The sequence below is a fragment of the Rhipicephalus sanguineus genome, chromosome 5 (genome assembly GCF_013339695.2).
Source record: "Rhipicephalus sanguineus isolate Rsan-2018 chromosome 5, BIME_Rsan_1.4, whole genome shotgun sequence".
NCBI classification, from domain to species: Eukaryota; Metazoa; Arthropoda; class Arachnida; order Ixodida; family Ixodidae; genus Rhipicephalus; species Rhipicephalus sanguineus.
The window spans coordinates 160161858-160175883 of record NC_051180.1 but is presented as its reverse complement, the minus strand read 5'-3'; the positions used below and the strand labels follow the sequence as shown (position 1 = coordinate 160175883).

General features: G+C 47.5%; 1 protein-coding gene across 2 annotated transcripts in view; it reads right to left on the bottom strand.

Moving 5' to 3' along the window:
* LOC119394387 (ubiquitin carboxyl-terminal hydrolase 25) overlaps positions 1 to 14026 on the bottom strand; it is a 92512-nt gene that overhangs the window by 37227 nt on the left and 41259 nt on the right. The window contains exons 6-9 of one of the 2 annotated variants that reach the window (XM_049415770.1): positions 13660 to 13808; positions 11317 to 11393; positions 8913 to 9061; positions 5212 to 5339 (exon numbers count right to left, since the gene is read on the bottom strand). In XM_049415770.1, the coding sequence (XP_049271727.1) occupies positions 5212 to 5339; positions 8913 to 9061; positions 11317 to 11393; positions 13660 to 13808 (503 nt within the window). Of the gene's footprint in view, positions 1 to 5211; positions 5340 to 8912; positions 9062 to 11316; positions 11394 to 13659; positions 13824 to 14026 lie in introns of both variants that reach the window. The other variant, XM_037661684.2, reaches the window with a different exon arrangement.

The following is a 14026-nucleotide window of genomic DNA, read 5'->3' as shown; positions in this document are numbered from 1 at the left end:
CGTGCGAGCGTGCGCGAGGCGGGCCTACATCTCTCGACCCGGCGAACTTGCCGCCGCGGGCCCGCGGGCGTGACCTTTCCCCCTCTCCTCAAACGTGATCCCGCCACTTGCTGCAGCTGGCCTAGCCCGCCAAGCCGGCACGCTCCTTTTTGCCGAAGAGAGAAAAAAAGAAAATACAGAGTTTTTTTGTTTTTTTTAGCGCGCTGGCAGCGCCACTCTTTGGTTACTGTGCAAGTCTCTGCGCTTCACTTCGCTAACCTGACACTAGGTGACACTACTTAAAAAGAAAAAGAAAAAGGGGGAGCTGCAAGCAGCGCCGGCAATGCTGTTGGCACTGTGGCTTTCTGCATTCTCCATGTCTTTCTTTGTTTGTTTTCTTCGGTACGACGCCATCGTGTTGCTCGCTCCGTTTCCAACGCCTCGCGCTTGTGCGAACCGACAAGCGGCCACGCATCCAGTACCCGTTGTGAGAATCCAAGGATGAGTGCTTCGACGAAGAAACGCAAGATACTGACTCTTGAGGACAAAATGGCCATCTTGGACGCCGTTTCTGGAGGCCAAAAAAAGAAGGATGTAGCTGCCAAATTTGGCATCGCAGCTAGTTCTTTGTCGACGATTTTAAACGCGAAAGATGCGATTCGCAGCGCTGTGGAGCGTGGCACAGACAGCAAAAAGAAGAAGTTGAAGTCGTCAACATACGCCGACAAAGCTGTGTTCACATGGTTTATGGACATGCGGGCACGAAACGTACCCATCAGCGGCGCTGTTTTGCAGCAAAAGGCAAGGGATTATGCTTGCATGCTGGGCTGCGATGATTTAAAAGGCAGTAACGGGTGGCTCGAAGGTTTTAAACGCAGGTACGGGATCATCGGCAAAGTGATCAGTGGCGAGTCCTCCTCTGCGAATAGAGATGGCGCCAACTCGTGGATCCAACACTAACTACCGGGCATTTTGGAGCGCTACGAAGCGTCGGATGTGTACAACGCTGACGAAACGGCGCTTTTCTACGAGTTACTTCCGAACTGCACCCTTACGCTTAAAGGCGACGTCTGCCACGGCGGTAAGCAGAGCAAACGTCGTTTGACTGTGCTACTGTGCACAAATGCAGACGGAAGCGACAAGCGAGTTCCGCTGGTCATCGGCAAAAGCGCCCGACCTAGGCGTTTTAAAGGAACCCACAGGATGCCCGTAAAATATGTGGCGAACACGAAAGCCTGGATGACGCGCAACATATTTAGTGAGTGGCTGACGGATTTCAACAACAACGTCAAGAGGCAAGGAGGCAAGATTTGTCTGTTCATAGACAATTGCACTGCTCACCACGACGTAGAAGGGCTCGAGCTCTCCAACATTGATCTGGAGTTTTTACCCGCGAACTGTACATCGCTCATTCAACCCCTTGATAAAGGTATTATTAACAGTGTCAAGTGCTCATACCGTCGGCGACTATAATCCAAAAACTGCTTCTGAACATTCGTCTGCAGCGAGATACAAAGGTGGACATTGTGCAAGCAGTTGAGATGCTTGAAGCGTCCTGGCGAGAAACAAGCGCTGAAATTGTTGCGAATTGCTTCCGCAAGGCCCGAATCTCAAAAGAGCTTCAGGCTGAGGAAATCGACGCCGGAGAGGAGGAGCCTTCATGTCCGCCCGATCTCGCCAAAGCTTGGATTTCGCTGCGCACGATTGGAGGAGCCCCGCACGATGTGCAGATTTGTGATTTTTTATATGCGGACGGACCACCGCGCTGTCACGACTGAGGAGATGATGGATGAGGCTCTGGCAGAAACTGTCCGAGACCGCAGTGACGACAACGGACCTTCGGAGCACGACTCGGCACACGCTTTGCCCTCCCCGAAGGAGGTGCTGGACGCCATCAACCTTTTGCGCCGTGTCACGGGCTCGATGGATGATGACGGAGCGGCATTGTGTTCAATGATGTCGTACGAACGGTCAGTGCTGCCGTCCATTATGAACAAACAACAGAGCAAAATCACGCAGTTTTTTACCGCGAAATAAATGTTTTGGGCGAGTTCTGCCGTCAGTTACTTTTTTTGCTTACTTAAGCTTTTCTTTTTTCGAATTTTCGTGCCGAACCTCCATATAACGAAATCCTTTTTTTTTTAACGAAGTTTTTTGGGAATTTGTCAATTTCGTTATATCCAGGTTTAACTGTACACCAAAATTGATACTCCATGATGCGACTGTACGACGGACATAAATGACAGGTGGTAACATGACAATCATGACATACATGTCGTGTAGGGCATGATTTACATTCCATGCTCATGGTGCGCTTGCGGCCGTTTGGCTAGCATGATATAAACGAAAATTGGTACAGTGCAGACCACTTATAACGTAACCGCATATAGTGCGGGACCGGTTATAATGCGGTCTTTTTCGACTCCCGTTTACCCTCCCATAGAACCGCATGTATACGCATACCGCTTATTGTGCAGTCCTCCAAGATGAAATACCGTTTATAATGCGGTTGCGGGAAAATATTTCTAACAAACGCGGCAGCGAGTGCGGTTCTCAAAGGTGGTATACCGCTGGGGAGGGAGCGACGAGGTCGTTACGAAGGGCGAGGGCACGCACAGTGAACGAACAAGGGGCGGAGGGAGGAAAAAGACCGCGGCAGCGCTGTGCGGGCTCGCCGAGTGGGGAAGGATGGTGGTTGCCTAGGCGACGGAGTAGCCTTTGCACCGGCGGCGGCAAGGCTCCGCGGCCGCTTGCCGGCAGCGCGTTCCGCGTGGAATGCGTGGAACGTACGATCGCGTCCTCATCAAGTACGCTTTAAAGTAAGTTTTCCTGTCGGGAAAAGCGTCGTCGTTATCACACTTGCTACAGATATCGCGTTTGCTACCTCGTCCGCAAATTGAAAAGTTTTGCGGCTTCATGACGCGAGCTTTCGCCTTTTCTGCCAGTGCGCGGACTTAAACGTGCTTGGCGGGCTTTTGTCGCCGTTGGTCTCCCGGCCGCGAACACAAACTTCGTATCACGCGCGCTGTTCTTGGGTTAGTGCTTGAGTGCGATCTTTTCGACGTCCGACCTTCATGTTGTCTTGGACAAACTTCCCGCGACAACATGCTGAACCGCAGGCTAGGCCTAATCAGCGTTGGTTGCTTTTCGGTAGCGGTCGCGGGCGATAAAAGTTGCGGTTTGGTGCGGAATCAACGAAACTTTTTGCGATGGCTGCACTTGAAGGGAAGGGAATCATATCGTTAATGAAAACGAGGGCGTGGTTGGCACATGCAACTCTCGAATGGTGGTTCCGGATTCGATTGCAATGTCTTGGACATCGCGTGCGCGCCCGTGAAATCGAACTATCGGTACCGCGCTCAGCACGTGAAATTTCGGTCGCGATTCGATATGGTTTCTGTGTACTGCGCATACCTCGAGGTGGCCTGAAACGTAGTCGGCGAATTTCCGCGATGGCACGTTGTTTTGTTTGCTTTTTTCCCCCGTGTTCATTTCGTTGGCAATGCAGGTCTTTGGCGGTTAATTTTTGAACATTCGGACATTTAAGTGGTCGTAAGCGCCCCAAATCGCATATGTCGATTATCGGACACGCGAGGCTACATGCTCAACACGTTTTGCGCAAGTGCAGCCTTTGAAGAAGGTTGTTTTGGTTATAGTGCGGTACCGCTTATAGTGCGGATATTCGAGACTCCGGCGACTTACGTTATAAGCGGTCTATACTGTACTGCGTGACATGACTGTATGACAAACACCAATGACAGATGCTAACATGACAATCATGACATGCATGTCGTGTAGGGCATGATTTACATGCCACACTCATGGGCTGCTCACAGCCATTTCACTAGCTGGACATACACCGACATTGGTATTGCACGACACAGCTGTACGATGAACATTAATGGCAGATGATAACATAAAAATCATGACATGCATGTCATGTAGAACATGATTTACATGCCACGCTCATGGTGCGCTTGCGGCCGGTTCACTAGCTTGGTATACCCCAAAAGTGGTATTTGGTGACGTGACTGTATGACCAATATAAATGACAGGTGGTAACATGAACGCATGAAATGATGTAGGATACATGAAACTGCATCAGCAATGGTAGAAACCAAAAATACCATTTCCAAAAAATCAATTCTTTTTTTAAACTTTCCTTCCCTAAAAGCTATTGTGTGAGCTCTAAATCCTTTAACCCCTTAACTGCTTATGACGAGCTGAGCTCGTCATGAGAAATTGTCACTTTTTTGCTTATGACGAGCACAGCTCGTCATGACTCTTCAGCAATGTTTCAAGAGTCTGACGAGCCCAGCTCGTCAAATGGTGTTGTCCTATTTGAAACATAGATGCCAGCATGGGTTCTGTAACTGGTGCTTTTATTGAATGAGAGTTCGCGCACTAAACAGTGCAATGCGCACCTTGCGTCTCCCGCGCGTTATGTTATAAATGAACAGGGCACAGTGCCGTGCTCTGAACGCTACCACAAGAATGGTAGCCTCATCCTAGAACTATTGAGGAATAGTACATTTTGTCCACGAGAGATCAAATGGAACCCATACTTTTTGGAGCTGCAGAAATTTCTTTCGGAATAACGATCAAATGCCCCAGGTATGGGTTATTACCAGGCCCGCAGCCAGGGTTGGGGGGGTCTAGGCACCCCCTCCTGAAATTCTGATGGAGGGGGGTGTTTTACGAAAAATAAATCACAAAAATATGTTTTTTAAGGCCTTCAGCAAGTGCCCCCCCTCCCCTGAAAAAAATTCCTGATTATGGGCCTGGGTATTACACAACAGTGCGAAATATGATGAATATAGCATTTTTATAAGCCGTAACCTGTTTTCGCAAGTTTTTTTTTTTCTGTTTTGAACATGTTGCTGAAGCATTTCACATCATAAAAAATTTGGCAATTTTGGAACAATTCTTGAAAATTTAATCAGCACTTAAGGGGTTAAGGATTTAAGGGTTTTAGAGCTCATTTAGAACAAGAAGTACAGCGCAGTACCTTTACATAGGACTTTGAAAGGGTTCTTACAATCGTTAGACATACAAAATAATTCGATATACCCATGTTTCATGCATCCAAGATCGTCTGTACAGAAGCAGATACTAATACGGGCAGCAATAAAAGCACGAACAATCACAAGTGAACATTTATAACCATGACAGACTACAAAAAATTGTTCATTGCTAATTGAGGGAGCATTGAGAGTTCAGAAACAGACATACCTGTCCATGTAGAGCAACTCTGGAAAGTCTAGCCGATGATGGATCTTTTCGGGCTTGTTGATTTGCTGATTGAAACGGAATCGAGACAGCTCGAACACTAGCACGGGTGGAAGCTTCGTAAACCATGTCTGCAATGTAAGCAAAAGATGAAAAGACAATTTTTTTTTCAAGACAGTGCAGCTCTTCAAGCAAAGATTTTGTAGTTTGTCGAGTTGAATCTAACAACAAAGTTCTGTCTGACATAACACCTTTAATAAAACAAGATTCCTTCATAAAAGTGTAAAACAACATTGATACCTCCAGCATGCCAGCACAGGGCCTCTTATTCGACAGCCTGTTGTGGCTTGCTGTGCCAATGCTTGAAGGTCACATAATTAAACATTTCAATATAACGGTCTTCAATATAACCCCTTCAGCGGCCATGTGTACAATTGTACACATCAACTATGGAGGCACATAACACTCCGCATGTTTGGCCTGAAACGCAGTGTGCACATTTGTGCAGGCTTCCATTAAGCATGTCAATATAACGGTCTCCAATATAACCGCTTCAGCGGCCATATGTACAATTGTACACATCAACTATGGAGGCACATAACACTCCGCATGTTTGGCCTGAAACGCAGTGTGCACATTTGTGCAGGCTTCCATTAAGCATGTCAATACAGTATAGACTGCTTATAACGTAAGTCGCCGGAGTCGCGAATATCCGCACTATAAGCGGTACCGCACTATAACCAAAACAACCTTCTTCAAAGGCTGCACTTGCGCAAAACGTGTTGAGCATGTAGCCTCGCGTGTCCGACAATCGACATATGCGATTTGGGGCGCTTACGACCACTTAAATGTCCGAATGTTCAAAAATTAACCGCCAAAGACCTGCATTGCCAACGAAATGAACACGGGGGAAAGGAAAAAAGCAAACAAAACAAAGTGCCATCGCGGAAATTCGCCGACTACGTTTCAGGCCACCTCGAGGTAGGCGCATTACACAAAGCCATGTCGAATCGCGACCGAAATTTCACGTGCTGAGCGGTACCGATCGTTCGATTTCACGGGCGCGCACGCGATGTCCAAGACATTGCAATCGAATCCGGAACCACAATTCGAGAGTTGCATGTGCCAACCATGCCCTCGTTTTCATTAACTATATGATTCTCTTCCCTTCAAGTGCAGCCATCGCAAGAAGTTTCGTTGATTCCGCACCAAACCGCAACTTTTATCGCCCGCGACCGCTACCGAATAGCAACCAACGCTGATTAGGCCTAGTGTGCCGTTCAGCATGTTGTCGTGGATAGTTTGTCCAAGACAACATAAAGATCGGACGTCGAAAAGATCGCACTCAAGCACTAACTTAAGAACAGCGCGCGTGATACGAAGTTTGTGTTCGCGGCCGGGAGATCAACGGCGACAAAAGCCCGCCAAGCTCGTTTAAGTCCGCGCACTGGCAGAAAAGGCGAAAGTTCGCGTCATGAAGCCGCAAAACTTTTCAATTTGCGGACGAGGTCGCAAACGCGATATCTGTAGCAAGTGTGATAACGACGACGCTTTTCCCGACAGGAAACTTACTTTAAAGCGCACTTGATGAGGACGCGATCGTACGTTCCACGCGTAACGCGCTGCCGGCAAGCGGCCGCGGAGCCTTGCCGCCTTGCCGCCGCTGGTGCAAAGGCTACTCCGTCGCCTAGGCAACCACCATCCTTCCCCACTCGGCGAGCCCGCACAGCGCTGCCGCGGTCTTTTTCCTCCCTCCGCCCCTCGTTCGTTCACTGTGCGTGCCCTCGGCCTTCGTAGCGACCTCGTCGCTCCCTCCCCAGCGGCGTACCTCCTTTGAGAACCGCACTCGCTACCGCGTTTGTCAGAAATATTTTCCCGCAACCGCATTATAAACGGTATTTCATCCTGGGGGACTGCACAATAAGCGGTATGCGTATACATGCGGTTCTATTGGAGGGTGAACGGGAGTAAAAAAAGACCGCATTATAACTGGTCCTGCACTATATGCGGTTACGTTATAAGTGGTCTGCACTGTATAACGGTCTCCAATATAACCGCTTCAGCGGCCATATGTACAATTGCACACATCAACTATGGAGGCACATAACACTCCGCATGTTTGGCCTGAAACGCAGTGTGCACATTTGTGCAAGCTTTCTGCGTGGACAACTAGCGGTCATTTAACTTCATTGTGCTGCATATGGCTGCAGAAGATCACTCTGCTGGAGACACTACCATGTTCGACGATCGTTCGGCGCGCCGCCTTCGAGGGCTAACATCGAGAGTATTATTTTTCTTTGGCTGAAATTAATGCAACCACAAGACACACTAGCCATGTATTTTGGTCCTAATATTTGATTCTTTTTATGCAAGAATTGAAGGTGACTGACTGCAGAATAATTAGATATTTAATTACTTTAATTAACATGAATACTGAAACTCACACAAAACACTTTCCTTCATTTTCTTTTTTGGGAGATAATAGTGGGTGCCTTGGAATTATGCTATGCGAATTGGACGCATCTGCTGACAGTGCACCATAATTCGCGCCTGAAGGGGATAATGAAATTCTACATACCCAAAGTGTTTATCTCTTTCTTACGTCTCGTTCGTTGAACACCACATCCTCAATATTACGAGGCAAGTTTATCTGTAACTTCAATATGATGAAGTTTCATTGCTGCAGCAAAGAAACACTGAGGCAATAAACTGAAATTACCACAAACGCCAGTGGTTAGTGGTTGCATGCGATTGTTTGCGACCACTCCTTGCTTTGTGTTGCGCTAACTCTGCGGCTGAAAATGCATGGTGCTCTATGGGCATAAAGGTATAAAAAAATTACCTAGAGAATTTCATCACATTAAAAATTAGTAATGAGGCTTATCTGTGGCACCTAATTAGCTCAAGCAGCGTAGTCAAATATTTATCAACACCACGTTTCAAAAAGTATGACGATATTAACTCATCATCATGCAGTTGTAGTGAGTGAACGAGCGGACTGACAGACAGGTGAAAAAGGACGCGCATGCGCTGTACATGCTCTCGAACCTAGTCCTGAACCTGTCAGAAGGCACAGCGATGCAGTTTGGCACGCGCTTGCACCGGCTCTAGAATTTCGCACTCAAGTTATACTAATTTCTCAGACTGGTATGAACATGAATCAATTAGTTTCAGAAGCAAAGCCAACTGAGTGTGCCTAGAAGAGAGATTACTGTTTTGAATAGTTTTAGCATAATAAAAAGCTAATTTCACCCCTACAGTGAAACAACGTTTGGATGCGAGCCTATTCAAGAACAGCAAGCTTCTGTCATTGCTCCGATCCTTAGAAAGAGTTGCGGACAAGAAGCATTAAAAAGGAATAAGGAGTTAGTTACATAATAATTAGCACTATTTCAGGGGAGCAACTGGCAGCAGCATATTGAGAGGAGCTCTGGCTCTCCGAGTGACCTATAGCATACTCCGTTATGTATTTGTGTTTTATATTAACCGCCGCTGCCACGATGAAGTGATTCCATTGGTGCTCCAATTTCATGTTTGCGAACTCTCAGCTGACAGGCCTAAAACCGTCAAAAACTACTCTTAGAAATACTTGCATTTACAATTGCAGATTTCGAATTTAAAAACAAATGAATCGCACAGTGATTTCCCTCAAGCCAGAAACCAAGCCAGAGACAATCCGTTAAATGCGTCACGGGTGAGCTCACCTCCTGGCCTAGTCGCCGAGGTGAGGTCGACGAAGCACTCTCGGGTTCCAGACTAGTGGTGGCCGCCTCCAGGCTGTCATGGATGTCGCTAAAGCCATTCACTTGGAGAGGGTACTGGCCAAATGCTTCCTCTCGTGAGAAGTGTCGACCTACACAACACACACACAGAAAGAGGACCAATTCAAGTAATCCCTCCAAGTCTGAACATTCAGCAATATTTTCGACACACATTCACGCTATACATAGAATTCACCATTGCATTTTTGTACGTGATTTGCAGCCAGGGACATTTCATTGCAGTAGCAATTATGTGGACACTACTGGCACATTTTCGCAGTTGCCGTCATCAACGGTGTCAGCGTGAGGTTCAAACCAACAATAACATCGCCCCATGCATCGTTATGTTTCACGTGCAAGTGAAAATGTGTGAGGGCAACCAACAATTGCGGCCCAAGCAGGGAGGAAGTGCGCCATCTGTCTTTCGTCACGTAAAAGGCCCGTGGGGAAAGCGGCAGCCCTGCAGGGGGCTGCATGGCTCCAGCAGAAACTATGTACCTTGATCAGCCGGGCATGGTTGCGCGTGCCCCATCTTGACTGGAATCATCTGTCACGGGCTTATTACATCTTTGTACAGTAAAAGCTCGTTAATTCGACTCTCGTTAATTCGGAAAATCGGTTAATTCGGACACGTCATCTGGTCCCTGTAAATATACGCATCACTCTATGAGACTGGGCGCTCGTTATTTCGGACAGATTTGACCGCAAATCGGATAATTCGGCGACTTTCGGGCCGCTGGCGAGGCTCAAAAACGAAAAAAGAACAATTCGAAACAAAAGTGAAGCTCCAACGCAGCATCGCCATGGACATCAATTATCGACTTGGCTTGGATTGAGACTGGTTGAACGCCTTTTTTTCGCGTGTGGGTTTTGTTGCTTTGTTCCCGTTGGTGTGCTGCATCGTTGATCGCCGATTTATCGAGGAACGTTTCAGTACGGCTCCTTTAGCTTGATCGTTGCTGGTGCTTTTGTGCAGACTTCTCGTGCGACCGCACTCTCCGCCGATGGCAACGCCGGCGAAGCGGCCCAAGTACGAGACCAAGGACTTCACCACCAAAGTAGAAATTTTGCGTGCTCTGAATAACGGGCTCTCCCGACAAGAAGTGATGAAGAGTGATGAAAGGGGATCCTTCAATCGGCGGCAATAAGCAAGGAACGAGTAACCGTACTTATATCCCCCAACGTGACGGGAACAGAGCGCTTTCCGCTTCTCGTTATCGGAAAGGTGCAAAGGCCACGCTGCTTTAAGAACATCAACGATCTTCCCGTTGATTACCGTGCCAAACGAAAAGCGTGGATGACGGGTGAAACTTTTGCGGTACTGCAGACATCATGCGAGCTGCTGAGCACCTTGAAGGGCTCAGAAAAATTGTGTCCGCGCGAATTTCTGCTCGAAAACAGACAAGCATCCGCGATTACTTCGTTAAGTAAAGGTATGTTGAAAAAACTCGTGCATTTATTGTGTTTATTTCGGCCATTCGATAATTCGGACATTCGGTTAATTCGGACATTTTTTCCGGTCCCTAGAAATCCGAATTAACGAGCTTTTACTGTACATACTGGTCTCACTGCTCGGTTTTCACTGAAGTGATAGTCAATACAGAGGTCGCTTCGCTCACGGCAGCGACCACATTTCTTTCTGCCAGAATTTCTTTGAAATAGGCCAGATCAGGATGCTAAAGGAGTTAAGCTGCTAGCATTACTTCATATAACATTCTAATTTGTTGCTATCGCAATCACTGCTTCGCCCTTGTGGCAAAACGGCAACTTTTTAGATAATTCACATCTATGCAAAGAAAAAAAAAGGATGCCGTTTCTCCCGAAAAACAGCAATTTTAACTTGAAAGACAACCACAAAGAGCGACGTTCACAGTCCTTGATTCATTGTCTCACTCGAACACACACACTTCCTGTAACAACGCTCGCACAATGAACAGCTTACGTAGAGAAGTCAGCCAACATATTACACTGCCGGCCTCTTAAAATGCATCTCTGAAACATTGAGAGGAGACGAACTCCAACCCTAGGCATCCATTGAGATGGCCCAGGCAATGCCACCAGCCAAGTTGGTTCTCAGAGTCTCGAGCTCACCACAGATTACCTACAAGATGGGGCGTGCAACTCTGTACACGACTGGCCCGACTGGAGAGGGAGGTGCACACTCCCCTCAAGGCACCGTCCTGCCTCACATTGTATGGCGATAGGATCTTTTTCACTTTTGGACTTTGCACAGAACATCGTGGTGATACTGACAGCAAACTTTGGCACAGAGTCCTCCATAATTGCTATCACAACGAAACGAAGTCTTTGCCAAAGGGCACACAATCCAAGCACGCAGATTGCTCACCTTCGTTTTCACCCTCACACCGAAAGCGTCCGTAGAAAAGGTCAAGCATTGGGTTCGTCTGCTCCATACGAGGTATGCTGCAAAAGGAAGAGAACAAAAAATCTTTTTTTTTTCCTGCTTATTTGAGCTCTTCATGATTCCCATTACAGTAAAACCTCGTTTATCCGGATCTCGTTAACTCGGAAATTCGGTTAACTCGGACTCGCGGCGCGGTCCCGGCAAAACTGTGTGTACTTCAATGGTGTTGAATGCTCGTTAATCCGGAGGGATTTAGCCGCGCACCGGTTAACTTGGACAACTCCGGAGTCGGGACTCGATGCTTTGAGTCGCGCAATCTCGGTGGCTTGGAGGTTCAAGCACTCGCTGCTTGCCGTAATCAACGGCGGAACCAGAGTTTTGGAGAAACCGAAACCGAACGAACGACTCCAGCAGGATATGATCATGATGATAGTGAATGAGAGGGGGGAAGTGGCTAGGTGGCGCTAGTCACCCCCCAGCAGAAGCGCTTGGGCCGCCGGCGCATCCAGTGTCTACGCCTATGCCTACTGCTGCTGGTTTCTTTGTGTTGTGACTTCGCGCGTAGCGTGCGAGCTCGTGCATATTGCATTCTCGGGCTGTGCTTGTGCTTGTGCGCGTTGCCGCCGCCGCCGCGCTTCATGGTGGTGGCAACCGTCACCAAAGTGAAGCGGCAACAGCAGCCAGCAAATGATCTAGCAAGAAAGGTGATGATATTGAATGACGTGAACGCAGGTGTTTCTCAACAGCAAATAGGTCTCTCCTTCCTAGTGGCGTCCAGATTGTAGACTACGTCACCGTTGCTGGTCTGCTGACTGACGATGACATATTATCGGAAGTGCTTGAAAAGGATCAGAATCACTGTTCCGATGATGACAGTCAAGATGAGCCGACGCGACATCACACTGTGCAGGAGGCCGCCAAAGCCCTCGCTGTCCTCTAGGAGTTCTGTGTCGGTTCCCACGACAGCGAGCGTGCGCACCACCACCTGATGGGGTTGAAGATCGTTCTAGCACAAATTCCGACGACGAGGCAGACAAAAATAACGCAGTTTTTCATGAAAGAAAGGTATGTCTGTGCCGAGCACATTCTCCTTTTGTTTTCATGGTCCATTCGATAATCCGAAATTCGGTTAACTCGGGACATTTTCGCCGGTCCCGTGTGATCCGGGTTAACGAGGTTTTATTGTATAATGAAGTTGAAAGGATAGCCGAAAATAACTGTTTTATCCATTATTGCCCCCTACTGGGACAGTGCGCACCAAATGTCCCAGACAGTTTGGTGAACATCTCAAATGTCTTCGAAAAAAAAACTGCGATGATTTGCTGCATTGCAAACAGTGAACTGTTCGAATATTTCGGGAGAAAACATTTTTTTGGTCACGTGGGAACCTTCCAAATTTCTCCGAATTCCTTTCGAGTAATGTCCGTCAGTAAATTTATTCTGCGAGTGCTGTCTCGGGGACTACAGAGCCAGCAATTGCCACCCACCACCTGTACATAACGTAAACATTTCTAAATGGATCTGAACCCCCTTGCCTGGCTATGCCAATGAAAGTCAGTAAAACTGGCAATTTACTTCTCATTATACTGAGACTTCACTCATTTAGTTTCGACATTTTTATCCAAGGTTTTAGTCGCCAAAGGAATCTTATTTTAGACCGAAGGTGCTGCAAGAAATGTTGAAACAAGAGAGCAATAAAAAAAGACAAAACTACTTTTCTATAACATGAAAAAATCTATCTTGTTGAAACTAGGAGCCAACGACCACATTTTGAGCTCGATAACCGCCAAATGCAATCAATCCCCTTCAAAGCTAGCAGTACGATGTGCTAGACAGAGTACAGCGTGCATGCTCTCTGTCTACCTCAGTCCGGGGGCAGAGAGAACAGCATCCAATGGACTCACCAGCCACTAACGAAAAAGAAGCTGTTCTGCTACAAAAGCCCGCCGCTCACTGTTACACAGCCCACAACTTAGAGACATTCTCAGAAAACCAAGTGTAACTTGACCATTTATCCACCGGCACCAGTAAAAGTTTTCTATTGCCTCAGTCTTTCTATGCAGAAGCTGCAAAACTTCGTCACATTAAAATGGCAGAAAAGCACATTTCCATATACTGAGGTTGAAAATACAGTGTTCTCTGCCTGGACATAGGGTTATAACAATTTAAATGCTTTGTCATACTGAGAAGCTGGCTATTTCAAAATTCATTATAGCGATGTTTAACAGCACTTAGTCATTTAGGCAACATGAAATTCCGTACCAATTGGAATACCCCAGTAACAAACAACGTGGGACACATGCAACAAGTGCCTCGCTCACTCACGAGCCTGGGCTGGCACAGTGGGCCAGCTGGAAGGCATCCTCCAGCCACTCGAGCAGCTTGTGCGTGAACTCGGACACGTCTTGCTGCTGCTGAGGCTGCTGCTGTTGCGACAACTGCTGCTGCGGCTGTTGTTGCTGGTGTTGCAGCTGCTGGTTGTTGGGACCCTGCAGGAAATAGTTCCTACACTGAGTGCACAGTAAGATTCAAGTGTATGCCTGACACTTTAAGCAGTGCAACAGACTCATTCGCAACTGAATCTTCGCAGTACAAAGATAGGCTGTTCAACGCAACTTTCGGGCGTTTTACAGGTGTGCTTGAACTCTAGCATCGCAGCACCCAAGTGGTGGTGCTGTGCCACTATTGGAGC